The sequence below is a fragment of the Enoplosus armatus genome, chromosome 20, assembly GCF_043641665.1.
Source record: "Enoplosus armatus isolate fEnoArm2 chromosome 20, fEnoArm2.hap1, whole genome shotgun sequence".
Lineage (NCBI taxonomy): Eukaryota > Metazoa > Chordata > Actinopteri > Centrarchiformes > Enoplosidae > Enoplosus > Enoplosus armatus.
In genome coordinates this window covers 14,354,656-14,371,026 of record NC_092199.1, presented here as the reverse complement: position 1 = coordinate 14,371,026, position 16,371 = coordinate 14,354,656, and the positions used below count along the sequence as shown (strand labels likewise).

General features: G+C 42.1%; 2 protein-coding genes across 2 annotated transcripts; both read right to left on the bottom strand.

Moving 5' to 3' along the window:
* Positions 1 to 514: 514 nt before the first annotated feature.
* Positions 515 to 6,658, bottom strand: cbx7b (chromobox homolog 7b). The gene is made up of 6 exons (XM_070927647.1): positions 6,590 to 6,658; positions 4,497 to 4,540; positions 3,815 to 3,880; positions 2,221 to 2,287; positions 1,656 to 1,974; positions 515 to 717 (listed from the first exon to the last, which is right to left on the bottom strand). The coding sequence occupies exons 1-6, from the start codon at positions 6,656 to 6,658 to the stop codon at positions 515 to 517; spliced, it is 768 nt and encodes a 255-aa protein (XP_070783748.1).
* Positions 6,659 to 9,764: 3,106 nt separating this feature from the next.
* josd1 (Josephin domain containing 1) lies at positions 9,765 to 14,815 on the bottom strand. Its single transcript, XM_070927336.1, has 5 exons — positions 14,743 to 14,815; positions 13,195 to 14,138; positions 12,969 to 13,097; positions 11,111 to 11,305; positions 9,765 to 10,160 (listed from the first exon to the last, which is right to left on the bottom strand). Exons 2-5 carry the CDS (start codon positions 13,566 to 13,568, stop codon positions 10,061 to 10,063), a joined length of 798 nt encoding a protein of 265 aa, XP_070783437.1. The 5' UTR covers positions 13,569 to 14,138; positions 14,743 to 14,815; the 3' UTR covers positions 9,765 to 10,060.
* Between the last annotated feature and the right edge of the window lie 1,556 nt (positions 14,816 to 16,371).

Below are 16,371 nucleotides of genomic sequence, written 5' to 3'. Positions count from 1 at the left end.
GGAAGATTCCAGGGGCCAACAATGGGGCCCTCGGCTAGCTGGAGTATTGCTAAATCGAACTGATTCTCAGCCAAAGTGTGCATCCCCAAAATCGACCTAAACCTGGTGGCCACAGCTCGCTCACATTTGGTCCTCCAGTGCCGGTAATTGCACCTCAATCAGCCTGGCGACTTGGGTCACACTTTTTGTTCTCCAATAGTCACAGGTTACAGCTATCTAATACCCCTTTAATTCAAGGCAACTCAGTCCCTCTGTATCAAAGGTGAACAGCTCAACGTAAATATAACATTAACTGAGGATTGACTTATATGCAGGTGACTCTGTGCATGTAAACATACCACTGCCCAGGCTGGAAGTGGCTGGCAAGAGGAAAAGCAGAGAGAGAGGTCACAGAGGGGAAGTGAAAACACCAATCCAGGCCCTCATCCACCATTCACACACTGTGACGAAGCCAGAGCCTCCAGCTCCCTCTCGCAGTGCCCTCCCCACCAACCTACTCAGACTTCACCACATGTCAGACCTCCAGGCCCCAGTCTCTGAAGAAGCCTTTGGCCACTCGTGACTCTCGGAAAGTCACTGTGAGGGAGTTGAGGGTGACGTCCGTGACTGTCACCTCCCCCGGACCGACGATGGGTCTCCAGACGTCGTCCGGCTTTTCTGATGGGGTGATCTCGTCTGGTCCGACAGCGGAGCTCCACTCATCTGTCCTCTCATGTCCTGAGCGAGACAGAGACATGGAGTTGCAGTCAGACAACGATTGCATCAAGCCTATCGCATGTGTACTGTTATTGAGTTCACCTCCCTGGACTGACCTGGACAGATTATCTCTACTCTGATAGATGCTATAAATTGACAAAGGCAGATAGGGTGCATTTGGCTGCAGGAACAGACAGCTCTGAGTGCTTCTGAGGTGATAGGGTGGACAGACGTGCCCCATCCTGCACTCCATATCATTATTTTGAGAAGATTTAGTAATGTCTCACCTTTAATTCATTAAAATGGATTCTACTACTCTGTCTTCCACGTCCCTACAACCAGCCTGCGATGCCAGGAGCACACCTAGGTCCTCACCTTTGCCTGCCGCCCAGCTGACAATGCACCCGACCCCAGTGCCTATCCCTGCAGGTGCTGGTTCCACAGGGCGCCGTTGAACCAGACTGTTGTGGTGAAGAGGGAGCTGAGCCGTGCCAGCCCTCACCCTCTGGTCATGAACTTTGGGTAGTGGCCGAAAGAATGGGATTGCAGATACAAGGGGCCGAAAGTAGATGGATGGATGGATACTCTGTCTTGTAACTGTCAAACTTCATTGTTTACATTTGCTGTGTTGTAACACTTTCAAGCAAAAGGACGTTACATTATATGACAGACTGATTGTCAGTAGATCTTTTAGGCTGCTACTTTAATGTAAGTTATTTGTAGTTTTCTACTTCTAAAGTAGAGACTCTACTCTAACTGTTGCTTTACATTTACATGCACACAGTCATTAATGAATCTACATTTTGACCTCTTTAATCAGCTCAGCATGGAGGAAGTTTAATGTAATTTTGGTTGCATGCCTGTTCATGGCTGTGCCCACTAGAAGGTTCACAAAGAGCCAAGTAAACTGGGTCGTGATGCTGATTGGAGTCTACTGGCTGACCGACTGACACACTTACCATTTAAAATGCCTCCACTCTTCTCTGTTGTCTCCTTTAGAGCCTCCTCTTGCTCCCCCTCCTCCTCCACTCTATCCTCTTCATCGTCTAAATTGTCCTCTTCCTCCTCATCATCTTCCTCCTCTCCCCGGCTTTCCCAGTCCTCTTGTGTAGGACTCGGGGGGTTCGAGTCAAGGTACTTGAACTGTGACCTCCTGTGTTTGTACGGCTGATCCTCCTCCTCAGGAACCAGAGAGCGCGTCAGAGAGAGACGAAGGCGAGGTGGAGGTTTCTCTGGAGTCTTGTGAGCACTGCGGAGATCCATGGTGTAGACCGTATTCTGAATAAAAGGAGAGAACACTTACAAATTGAAACGTGAATTACTTGAAAATTCAATCAGAATCATCTGAGTAACTCAAACTGAGTTACAAGGTGGCAGGATACAAAAGGCAAATGTACTACAGTATAGAGCACAATCACCGAAAATGGGCAAACAAGGGGAAAGGAAAGATAATTGTATAAACCAGTATAAAGTAATGTAGAATAGAGAAAACTGTCACTCTTTTTTTACTGAAGTGTTTTTTACCTGCAGAAGGAGTCTTTTGGTTTTGGATCCTTTTCTCCTGTGACCCACAGTTCTGTCTCTCTGCTCTCTAAAAAGCCAAGCATACAGTTAAAAAGAGGCTGATGGCAAAATGTCTTCTGTACATGTGCTCGCTGACCATTTTAAGAGCCAATCTTAGGCTCTGTTTGAACACTTGTTTGTTGCGTAGATGTTTCACTGGATTATATTTTCACATGACTCAAGAAAAAAACATATCCAGGGATTAAGCAACAAAACATCTGTTCCTTAAAGGTAACCTGCAGTACTAGCAGTACGTACTGATTCGTAGTTGATGTAGTATGCAAGCACAAGCAAAATATGCAGTATGCCAAAAACACCTGGATGTTGTACTGATTCGGAAAAAATCTCCAGTATGCACTGGACCAGTATACCTTGCATACTGTTTCCCACAATGCATGCATTTACCTTATGTAAACTACCTTACCTTACCTTAACTCACTTATTTCCCCATAGCAGTCCACCAAAATCTGTTTCTGAACAAATCTGAAGCGAGAAATAAGCAACCCAGTTACTGAATCTTCACTCATATTAGATCTACACGGCCTTGTTTAAAAGTTTGTTCCAACTTTCGCAAGGCAGGGGCATAATACCTGCATGATTATTACTTCCTCTTTCCAAAACCGGAAACCAGCTAAACCTTGCCAGGCATACTGCAAAATAAATCAATTTGACAGTTTCATACTGCATACTACTATGAAAAGCAGTATGCTGTATGTACTGCATACTGCATTTGTCGGTAGTATGTAGTCGGCAGTTTCGAATACAGCCATAGATGTTAACAATGCAGGTTTTAAACTTTTATTAAAAATCGACTTTGCAAATGTTTTATTATCAATCAATTGATCTTTATTGTCCCAAGTGGGATTTGGTCTGCACCCAGGTGACATCAGTCATAAAAACAGCAGTGAAAGAGATCCAAAAACAGAACATACAATAACAACGGTCAGGCATACAGGACACCATCCTGAAGAAGAAGAAGAAGAAGAAGAAGAAGAAGAAGAAGAAGACGAAAAAAGAGAGATAGAAGCCAGCTGGCTAACCCTGGCACATTTACAAAAATGTTGATTGATGGGCATTGTCCTTAAAAATAATTAAATGAAATGAACATGTTTGTTAGGCCTCAAAGACACACACAATGTAACACGAAACACAGAAACTTTGTTTACAAGAAAACTCCACGGGGCACCTTTAAAGAAAACCAGACTTGAGTGCATTCAAATGAATGACATCTAGCACCACCTGTTTATTTTGCATGAACATCCACATTAGAGATGTGGTGCATTTACAACACACAACACAACACTTTACATTATAAAAGTGTCCCAGATGTGTGTGTCTGACCACCTTCGGACATGATTTGGAAGGCAACATCCCCCTTATATCTTTGGTGCTTTTAGATGTGGATTTTATGTGTTTTGGGAGATCTAGTTACAATCCAGCAACCCAGGACATATGCTAATGCCAGCTGGAGAGAAGTCTTGGATCTGCGTTTTGGTCTGCTGAGTCATAATCTCTTTATGATTAATATAATGCAAGAAGAAAACCGGAGCCTTACTTCTCTTCATAGGCCTGCACTAAGCGCTGGTCCAGAATGTGTTCCTCAGGTTCCCATGTACTGTACCTGCAAGGCGTAAAAAATAGTACATACAAGCCGTCATTTTAGTATCTATTTCCTTCATTCATTTGTTACTGCACTCAATCAAGTAATTAAATCAAGTCTGTCTGTTTTTTTTTTTACATTTTCCACTTACTGAAAACAGATACTATGTGTTGGCTACACGATGGCTTCAGCTTCTTCAGTTCCACTCAAACAGTAACTTTGTGCTGAGAGAGTCAACCAATCATTACTTTTTTTAATCACAAAACGTGATGTCTCTGTTACTCATATGGAAAATCACAAAAAACACAACAAACCCCTACTTTTAATAATCAGTGTTTCGATACAAATGATGAAAATTATGATACATATTATGAAAATCACTTTCCGTACTTTTCAGAGGTTTGTTTATGAATCAACCTGTCAAAAGACATTTCACATTATCTCATCCAACAGCATTCTGTGCATATGCTATGTTATCTTTGTTAATGAGCATAACTTTTTGATAGATTTCTTTTTTTACATGGCCATGGTACTTTTCTGTGCACATCTGTATGTCAATGTGAATATGATGCACATTCGCAAGTGTCATATAATCCATATAATCCATTCATCCTTCTTATTAAGTTTACATACTTACTTTGGAGGCCATCCCTTCCACTTCAGCAGATACTCCACATTCCCCTGCGGAGACAAAGTTTAAGAGCAATTTCAGCCAAGAAGTTGGTCAATATGTCAAACTCTGAAAGACTGTAACACTGACTTGGATTGCAGGGTGATGCACCTTGTTAATGATTGGCCCAATAATGACTGCATCATTTGTTGCAGAGTTCACTCACCTCCTGAGGCAGATACGAATCTTTATGAACATTACAATTGTACAGTAACATACAAGCATATCATATGAAAATACAGTTGTATAAGTAATAATCAGAACTCTTGTTTCTCTGAAAACATAATTGATCACTGTTTTAATTATTGGTGATATTTACCTCCATCTTCTATATTCTGTTATGTTCTTGTTGTTGAATGGAGATTATGTGTAGGAGGATGTTGCCATGCCATCAGGCAATATCTATAATTAACAGATCATGTAAAATGTACGGTATGTTTTCCATATACCAGCCAAGCCACTCAGAGTTAGTCATCCTCAGTGACATCATCCAATAATAACTTCCAGGCTCTCAAAGGTATTCTCAGTGGGTGAAGTCACCACTTTTCCCGACTTCGTTTTACTCACCCAGTTCCCCACATACAGTAAAAAGGCAATGAATGTACTGTATATTGCATGTGCTTGTACCCATATCTTTCATAACTTGCAATGTAGACGACATAATTAATTAACCCAATACTTTACATATATCTGACAATCAGACATGTTTGAGTTGTGGATGGACAGATATACTGTCCACTGAGTACTAAATGTGGTTTTAACATTGGCCTATTTATATTCTGTGTCTGCTAAACTTTCACTTTATACTCTATGAAGCCTCACTTTAAGCTTAACGACTAGCCACTTATACAGAGTGTAGACAAAATAATAGCAAGTAGATCTCCATTACAAACACTAATAAAATAGAAGTTCAAGTTAGGTTGCACACCAATCAGCTGTATCTTTCTACTCCTTCTACTGTGTATTTTGCCATCTTCTGGTTGGTTGCATACACCTTGTGAATGCACTTAGTTAATGCATATTGCATTGTTATGCTATATTCTGTATATCAGTGCAGAAATTATTACTCAGTTAATCAATTAGTTGATTGACAACGGCTCTGATAATTGATTAATCATTTAATTAATTTATCAAGCAAAATGCCAAACATTTACTGAATGTGAAAGTGTTCTACATTTTTAAATTCATGTAAATTGAATTGCCAGTAGGACAAAAACAAGCAATTTGAACAACTCGCTTTAGGCTCTGGAAAATGGCGTGAGGCATTATGTTTCTAAACTACAAATTGATGAATCAAAGAAAATTCTCAATAGATTCATGAATAATCAAAACAATAGTAAGTTGCAGGCCCACTGCATGTTGGAAGATGCATTGCCTTTTATATAACTAAATTAGCTTCTATTTGACCATTTTCAATTACTTTGAAAACTTTGATGTTTAAGTTCTAATTGACAGTAAAATACAGCTAATTAGCATAATAGCTAACATGCCCTACCTTTGTATCTGTAACTTAGCATACTCCAGGACTAGAGTTCCTTTTATCGTAAAGGGTTCAAATCATTTTGTCTACCCCTGTAGATTTAAACAGTTTATCAGTGTTTAATTGTTCTTAGAGACTTTGGGGGGGCTACTAGGAAACAGAGGAGTTTCAGGGGGGCCCTCCTGCGCTCCGGGGGAACCATGATTTCTAGCTGCGCACCTCGTCTGTCAACACCATATGGTAACTTAAACCCAAATCCAATTAGCAAGCAAACAGGCCCAAAATGAAGGTATTAGTTTGATAACCTCATCCCGTGCCCTACTATTTAGCAAAACACCTGGCGTGTTAAGCTGTAGTGCAATGACAACAACACTCTCCACGTTATATTAAAGGGACATCCTCCTTTAACCCGCCCCCTTTATACAGCCTGCAATTAGATAACCAGATTAGCCGCGCAATTCTGCTCATTTAAGCTCTCACGCTTTCATTAGCATCCAAAGTAGCATCCCTGGTTCCCAAAAATGTGTCCCCTTCAAATGCTGATGTCCCGCAGCTAAACGGCAAAATGTATAAGGGTTACCTTTCTAAATCTTTTCTTGACGATTGACTCCACAGCAAACACTTGCTCTCCAATCGCTGACAGCTCCATCTCCGTGCACGCCGCCGTCCGTCGGCTTTTAACTGTCAAAGTAACGTCTTTCTCCTTTGCAAACTAAGCTAACGTTAACTGCTTATGACAACGGTGCTCCGGTTCTGTCCTCTTCCTGCCGTTTCTCTCTCGGCAGCCCTGTTTTCCTGACAGTTCAAGGGCCCATTTACGCTGATCGACTTCGTTGTGGTGTATCTTTCCGAGCGTCCAGTGACTTTACAAAATCTGCGACACATCTGCACACCGCTTCGCGCGCGCCCGCCTCCGACAGCGCGCTCCCCTTTTACAATGAGTCCGCGCGCGCCACGAGCTGCCTCATCATCCTCATCGTTCATCCAGAGTATGGATGGATACCAAGAACAGTGTGGGATGAAGTAGTCAGATCCCTCACTTCAGTAAAAGTAGAAATGCTATCATGTGAAAATACTCAATTACAAACACAGTAGTGAAAGCAGAAAGTATCACTGGCAAAATGTACTTTAAGTATCAAAAGTAAAAGCACTCATTGTGCAGAGTGGCACATGTAACTGATATATTATTAAATAGTAATTGGTAATACTTGTGCATAAATGAAAAAGTAGCATATTTTTGTAGTACTTAGATGAGGTGGAGCTACTTGGTTACCAACCTATGGGGTCAGGGTCACAAGATAGATCTAAGGGGTTGGGAGATGATTAATTGGGTAGGGGGGAAAAAATAATTTGTGCTCTCTATTCACATTTTGTAGCATAAAATGACCAAGTATCTCAAAATTGTATTGAGGTAGAGTACCTGAGTGAATGTACTTGATTACTTTCCACTGCTGACCAAAACATCCCCAACCAGGCCAAGAAGAGAAATATCCTGCTCCATAACTCAATGATGACCCTTTCAGAGCGAATAATGACCCATTTAATACACCCACAGCTTATACATAAAGTGCCATTATAAGCCTTTTATTTCTATGCAAAAAAATAAAAAAAAACAAAATACAGTGACAATCAGTATTCCTTAAGCAGGAAGGACTGAAGGATTGTCATGGCAAAAAAAAAAGCAAATGTTGAAATTGCAATTGTGAGACATTAGTCATGATGGGATTGGGTCCAAAAATTTCAGCGAATGAGTGACAACCTCTCTGGTGTTTCGGTGCAGGTTCACTTGGATATGACATTAAAGGCCTACAGAGTCCGCAGGAAGTGAAGATTCCAAAATAAGACATGCACCATTGAAAAACGTGATCTTTGTCTTTAAAAGAAAATCATATATACTATTGTAAATAACATAAAGCCCTTGGCTGCAAAAGTGAAAAATTCATATTTGATGAACTCCTCTATATTTACGATAAATTGGTGCTTTGGAATAAATCTCCTGAAATGGCGTCAAACTGCACAGCCCCTCTTAATCTTTCAGAGCAACAAATATTTTCTCATGTAAACAAGTTAAGGCCAATATTGTCGTTAACAGACAATACGTGTTTAGTAATTAACAGTTTCTCTTAAACCGATAGATTTGAAAGCTATAAACTCTCTCATAAGGCTCATTTCACAATAATCAACCGCAACACGCGTCTGGCTGGACATGTGCTCACTAGCCGGCAACTTTCACTTTTCTTTTTCTCCATTATTCTCTACCCAGGCACTCTGCGCTCCATCTGACAACCAACCACCAGACCCCCCCCCCCCCCCCCCCCCCCCCCCCCCGACTGAAGTGTCACACATTAGAGGCCCCTGCTGACTGTATATGACTTGGTGGGACAATCTGTGGCATCCTCTCAGATCTGCTGTGTTTGGCAGGTTTGACAAGAGATGTTTAAGAAGAAGAGGAAGAGGAGGAGGAGGAGCCCTGCATCAGCTGAGCTCCTGTGCTACAGAGGGCTGCTGTGGTGGTGACCCTTTGGACCAAAGCGGAGCCAAAGGGGAAAAAAATAAAATAAAACAATGAATAAGTATCGTCCCTTATTTTGTCACCTGTCTGTGTGGTGTCATTTTACCACTGCAAGAAATGACTGTGGCTCTAACTAAGCAAGAGGGGTTGATATGGACAAATTCTGTTGATTTTTTAACAATAAGTCATATTAATTATTCTAATTATCATTGATAATCTAAACTCGAAGATCACTTACTTGCGTGTTCTCGAGCTTCTGACCGAATCACACAGTCCTTATCAGTAGATTAAGTTTACTCGAACATCTACACAAATCTGCTGATTGATGAGGAATGTGTGATGCGGTCAAAAGCTCCAGAACAAGCTTGTAAGTAGACCTCGGGTCAAGGTTGTTTTAAATATGAATTGTCATGCTGTAACTGGTTGTACAAACTATGGCCAATTTCTGTAATTTTATATTTTGGAAAGATTTCAATACCCTTGATTTTATCAATCATTTAAACAACAGGTTTTCTTGTCACCCTCAGTTGATATATATATATATATATATATATATATATATATATATATATATATATATATATATATATATATATATATATATATATCATGATACAGTACATTTCTACGAAAAGATGATAATCATTAGTATTGCATTACTTCCTCGATGACATGCATTCTTCATTACGTTAAAGTAACCATTTGAATGAACAATAAAAAAAAAAAGAAACTGGATGAATGATGCTGTTCCTTCTTCCTCGAAAGGAAACTGAGGCAAACGTCCACTAGAGGGAGTGCTTGGCCTGGGTGTTGCATTGCTTTGTTGCATATAAAACTGTTGTGTCAGCACAGCCTCTGTACAGTATAGGCTCAGTCTGTGCCAGAAGTGTTTGCGAAGTGGATGAAATACAAAGTTGGCAACATGATAAATCACTGACTTTGACATGTGATGTGAAAAAGGGACAGAGAGGAGGAGTGAGATGGAGTCACACTGAGGAAAGGAAGGGCACGCTTTGGTGAAAGTGAAGGACGGAGGTTAGGGACAGAAGTTCACGACATGAAGGGAAACACAAAGACACGTCAGTGAACATCATGACTGAAGCAGGGAGGATCACTGAGGGAGACACGCAGATAAACACAGCATTTTTCAGAAAGCCTGAACTCCCATGACTTTGGAAACTTGAACAGTAAAAAAAGAAAAAAAAAATGAAACTGCCATTGAAAAATAGTCAATATATATAAAAACACAAGAACAGCAGAAACAGAATCGTAACTTTTTATAAGTCTTAACTGTGTTGTGAGTAAAGGACTGTGATTCTTGATTCTCCCTGTAAAGTGTTTGCTTCCTTCATTGCTTTGCATCTTATCAGATAAGAGTCCAGCAATGGCTGTGTAAACAAAACCCAGAAAAAAAGGCGGGGGGGGGGGTCTGCAAGTGTGCATCTGTGTGATTGGCTGTGCACGACTCTACTTCCTCTCCTGTTCATTCTGTGATTGGCCAGCTGGCCCAGTTGGAGCTGCGATTGGCTGGTTAAATCCTCAACCATCGGACCGCCATGTTTGGTGTGCCTCCACTTCCTCTGAGACGACCAACAGGAGTTCACAGTTCTTCCCTCGCAGCTGCTGGCGGAGAAACTTCCTGGGATGTGGTTATAACGAACAGCAAAAAAGGACAGCCACAGTTATGATGATGAAAAGCAAGATGAGCAACTCTTTTATGTCAATTTGTATAAAAAAAAAATGTAATTATAAGAGCTTTATTTCAGCTGCCTGCTGCTGCTGGAGGTTAATGAGAGTAGAGTGTGCAGGCTGGAAAACCAAAGCAATGAGCTAAAAGCAGTTAGTGCTCCATAGAGCTGAGAGGAACTGTACAGTCTGGTTATAATTCTCTGTGGGTTTGTCACTATAAGTGACCCCTTTCACATTACACATAGCTAAATATTAGGCTACTGCAAGCGGCCACACAACTTAGCTTTACATATTTTGTATTTCCCCAAATACACTTATATGCTAGGGCATATGTTACGGCTGTTGACATAATAATCAGATTTCCACACAGTCAGAAAAACATAGTTCAGTTATAAAATCCTAGTGCACCACAACGCGTCTCTCCTACCGGGCTGCTGACAGCGCCAGTTGTGCTGCCCTGCGTTTCCATTTCCCTTCTCTACTTTAAAATGTTGAACTATTAAAACTTTAAAACAACACATCTGTAAAAAGGTGTTTCTCTAGCTTATGTCTAACATATAGGAGCCAAACTGTTTTCTATTATCTGTGTTGATCTACTGTCAAAGCAAGCTCAACGCTGCTTCACAGTAAAAAGCCTCTGTGAACCAATTCAAGGCTTTTACTATGAAAAAGTTACAGAAAGCCACAGAGGTTAGTACCCGACTGCATATCAAGTTTCTACTATAGTTGTAAATAAATCTCACTCTGGACCAAAGTGTTACATAGACAGACCAACGCAGCTCCAGCATGCCATAGATGAACCCACTGTGGCACAATTATTCTACATATTCATGACAACAATATTTCTCATGGTCGCCAGAACACATGCACATAAACACACACACATCCCGTCGCTCTCACCTGAGCTCATCCGGGTCGCCGATGGGTTGAGGGCTACGCAGCTTGGAGTCCAAGTTGTAGTAGACTCCCCCCACCTCTCTGACTCCTATCCAGTGCTGCCGTTTGAGCGGCAGCCGCAGAGGCCCCCAGCGCAGGTTGGATGGCACGTTCAGGATGAAGCCCGTCACGTTGGACAGCGCGATGCTGCCAACATCCCTGGAGGAAGAAAGGCCGCATTTACTGTTTGTAAACTTCCCCTTTGTGTTGGGGCAGCAGCGAGTTAGGGTGTGGTGCTATGGAGAAATGGGCAAAAAAACAACTGTGTCATATTGTAATTAATACAGTAGGAAATGTTGTCTATATGTACTAATACAGTGTGTTTTAATTGGCCATACAAGTGTTCTTTATCTCATTGTATAATCCTTACATTACTGTTGGCCATTTTCTCTAGTACACTAATTAAGATGAATTATATGCACTACTGCCAGCCTTTCAATTCAGTACGATATTAACCTGTTTGACGTAATTATCATCAGTGGAAAGAGTCACAGGGTCACTGTGTGTATGATACATTGCCCATGATTAAACAAATGCAGCAACATTTAGAAACTTTCCATCCATCAAATGCCAAACAGCCAGCTGAACTGCCACAAATTGAGAGAGTTTCAGTGTTAAAATGTCTACTGTAAAGGACAGACACACCTAGGCACCTTCAGCATCAAGACAACCTTTCACAATAATGTTCCCAGTATACCGAAAATATACTGGAACACAGTGTTTCAGAATATACTGCTACATGAATCACTTGTCCCTTCAACATGTGTCAAAATGACATTGTAATTGCGTTGTATAATAAGCAAACATGGATGGAAGTGAAAAGGATGACGTGAATTCGGTAGTTTGATGCATTAACAAGGTTGCTGATCCTGAATTCTTGGCTGTCTGTTTCCCAGAAGCACTCAAATGCACCAACAAGGAGAGTTAGAAACATACAGGCCACAGCTTCTTTACAAACACAACTTTGACCAAAACAGATGTCGTCTTTCCTTTTCACACTACTGCAGAAAGTGTTCAGCACTTTGCATAGAAGTGGCTTATCATTTGTACAGTAATGTATAAGTGGTAATCTGTAAATTGTGTATTTGTGTCTTTGGTTGGAACATTAAAACATCAATATTTACAAAGACAAAAATATCAAAGCTTTAATCAATCAATCAATCAGCAACAGAGAGAAGCATTGTTGTTTTTGTCACTAGATTAAGAGCAGCTATGATTGTGTTTCCCGTTTTGGCCAAAACAGAGAAACAGGAATATGGCTTTTCTGATAACGTTAACTTTTTACTGATAAAAGCAACTCTGTGGCTGCTGTTGTTGTCTACAGTCATGCAAGACCGTTAATGAGGGGAACAGAAATGCTGATAAAACTGTCTCGTAGACTTTGTCAACTGATGGAACTGCTGACTATTCAAAGAGATCATTCAAGTCCCTGCTGATTAGGTGGCTGAGGGTGCGGATGAGGACACAGGGAGTCTCTTTACAACATTTACCTTATCTTTACATACTAGGATTCAAGTGTATGCTCTTACACTGCAGATGTCACGGCTAACAATAGTTGAATTTCTTTCTTCTCGCCATGTGTATTTATGGAAGATAAGAAAGTAACTTAAGAAACAAGACAGGCAGACCCTCAAATTGATCATTTAGGGAAAAAACAAGGACGGCAGTCAAAAGATATACTGCAGCTATGACACAAGCAATTGACGTGAGCAAGGGTGAAAAAAAAAAATCTAAAAATAAACAAAAGCATCACTGTCTTACATTTTCTAGTGCAAGAATAGGGACAACAGAAGTGGAGGTTTTCAGCACAAGCCCTACATACCTTCTTTTGTCCCACCAAACTGCCTCAAACCCTCGGGTCTGCAGGGCTGCCATGATGACATTTACATCATAGTTCCCATTTCCCAGCATGCTCTTCTTGTGAGGTGTCACCAGAGTGCTGGGAGATAGCCTGCAACAAGTTAACAAGAGAGATTAACAGATTATCGGCCACATTTCATGTACACAGACTAAATGTTGATATGGATTTGGTGCACCAGCTTTCCCACCTCTGGTATATCTCCTGCAAGGTGTCCCTACTGAAGGCTGTCCCGTCCTGGAAGACGTTGTTGAGCGCGTGCAGGGCGCACAGCTCCCTCCGCTGCTTCTCATGATAAATAGCCGGAGGTGTCAGAGAGGGTTGAGGAGGCAGTGGGGGGGTGAGGGAGGAAGAGGAGGATGAGAGATCCTGCTGCTGCTGCTGCTGCTGTTGAGAGTCCGTGGGATCCCTGCACCTCCTCTCCTCCGCTCCCACCACCACCTCCCCTCCCCCTCCTCCTCCTCCTTTCTGCTTACTGACCTTCCAGCGCATGCAGCCCAGCTCTTGCAGGCCGCCTCGCCCCTTCCCCTTCCACTCACCGGCTGGATACGGAGCGCTTCCCATCCCTGGACGTTCACCACCACCACCGCTGCCGCCGCCGGCACCGCCTCCTCCAGCTCCACCACTACCTCCACAACTACTACCTTCAGGACGCTACATCAGCATCATGACAACCATTGCCATAGCAACCTCTCACCCGCCTGGAAGAGAGGCGCTTGTGTGTGTCTCTGTGTATGGTCAAGACGGGGGTGGGGTGGGGTAAATGAGACCTGTGGCTGTTTCACACAGCAACACCTGCTCTCTCTCTAAAGGACAGACATGAAGAAAGGTCAGCAGGAGGGAGGGGGTAAAAACTGGAACTCAAGACGGGATTGCCAGCAAAAAAACAAACAAAGACACTCCAGATGCTCCCAAATGAAAGATTACTCCTCCAACAACACCACAGTGGTGTCGTCAATCAAACTGCCGCTCCTCTATGTGTGTTTCCACTTCCTCCATCTTCTGTGAGTGTGTTGACAGCTCTTTCCATCCAGTCAGCGAGCCTATAGCTTTGCAGTTCTTTCCATCACCAGACTTGCTGACCATGAGGCGTCACTTCCACTGGAACAGATACAACAGGGATCTGATGCCGAGCTATGACAAAAAAATAAAACCTCTGAAAAAAACACCTGGAAGAGAGGCAGAGAGAAAAGCTACACTCTCATGATCTACTTTTGTTGGTCATTTACAATTCAGCCATTCAAAATAACAAATCACAAATGCCCACCACAAGTTAACATCTTCAAACTGCTTACTTAATCTGAACAGCAGCCAGAACACCTTCAACAACACTTTGAAGCCACGCTGATTGCGTTGTTGATGGGGATCGATAGCTGAGACAACATTACACGCTGCTACAATCTCCATTTGGTCAGTAGACCCCAAAATGAGAAGAAGGTAAACATTTCCAGCAGCTTGGACTGGATAGAGGAAGCGGGCTGCTCAGTAAGCTAGCAAAATATGACAACAGCCCCGTGCAACACAAGACACACACATTTAGAGAGCTTACAGTCCATTAAGGAGGGTTAGCCGCTGTTATACTCTGAAACCATACATGTACAGATGCAGTTAACCCACGATAGTAACAGATATCTGGCGTTATTCTTCTGGCTCTACGTGACTCCTGTGTCTACAGCAAACACAACCACAGCGCTTCCTTTACGTCTTATAACTTCATTTTCCCTCGCCGACCGCTTACCTGGCCGCTTCCTGGAGGTTGGTGTCACAGCTGGACTGTCATAAACCGGTCTAAAAGCGGAATCTACTCTCTGCTGTTTCCCTAAAGTCTGTCCAGTCCTTTGTCTTTGCCAATTCTTCCCTGGTTTACCTCCCTCTCTCTCCCTCTCTGTCTGTCTGCCTCTCTCTCTCCGTCCGTGCAGACGCGGACATGCGCAGTAGCGTCTCCCTGGCTCCATATTGCTGTCACCGCCTGCGTCAGTAGACAGGGGAGCAGTCCCTCCCCCGAGACTGCGAAACCCTATATTTTCCACTTTATTCTGAGTGGGCATGTTCAAGATACATAAATATATACATAACACAATACTGCCTTACGTCCTGTTTGCAGCAGTGATGTACAAGTAGAGAGAAAAAAAGTTTTATGACTTTTAGGCCCGGTGTTAATGTAGTAACATGATCAAATTCAGTTTGCCGAATGCTTAAGGTGTGAATATCCAGTCTTTTTTTTACAATGGCTATAGACACATGGCTATAGAGTCGCTTGTAGTGAGGAACCCATAGATAAATCGCCCAACTTCCGCTAAGATCTGTGGAGATTTTTTAGCCTCTTTTAGCTCTTTGTTTTGGTTCCACGCTTGCAACTTTACTGCTTTGATTCACTCCCAATGTACATTATTTGCAAATAGTGGCAGACAAAGTTAGCAACTAGCTGGATAGAATATTTCGCAGCCAGATTTTTTTTCAGTTTGTGGGAACTAAAACAGAGTGAATTTTGTACATATATTCATCAGGTGGCCAGAGACAGAAACATCAACACAACTTTATGAAGTGATAAAACGTGATCTGACTTTATGAATCACATCTTTAAGGTTTTCATTCTATCAAACTGCATGTTTGATGGCATTTGTGGCAGTCATTTCTTCAGCGATAGCCAATTCGGTGAATTGCATTCTGTCATTGCGTCTTCATATAGTGGTTTTCATTTTTACGGTGGAGCAGAATTCAAATTGCATACTATGCACAGGGAATTCACAGGAAACAATGGATTCATGCACTGGACGCGTTGTGGAACACAAGAGCTGCTTGCAGGATATACTTAACATAATGATGACATTGTTGATGGTCTTATTGAAACAATGTGACATAATGAATCGCCCCAGCCCATGGTTTGTTTGGCTGCGCTGCAAACGGATAAAGGAGTTGTTATCCGTTTAATTTTTGACATTTTCAGAGTAGCTCAAACTGTCAAAACACACTTTTTCAATTACATACTCACTATAACCACCAGTAACCACAGGTGTCGCCAAATCATCCAATACTGTAACTTTAAAGAAGCATTTATTTTTGGCCATTTGGGTTGGCCTCAACCCTGAGCTTAGTCTTGCATCCAGTCGCATCTCAACGGGACAGGGGAAAAAAACGCTCAGTCCTGTTTGTATTTCTTTAAACCAATCACAATCGTCTTGGCCGGCGCTAAACCCAGGATGCAGTGATGGTGCCCTTGCAAAATGGTAACAAGCAGATGGAGGAAGGGGAAGAGAGTTACACCTGAAATAGTTGGACTTATCCCAACAGTCACTCTACCCTGAGCTTAACAAGTTGTTTTGGCCAAAATGTTAGCTAACAATCACAAAGACACTTTCCCATCCCT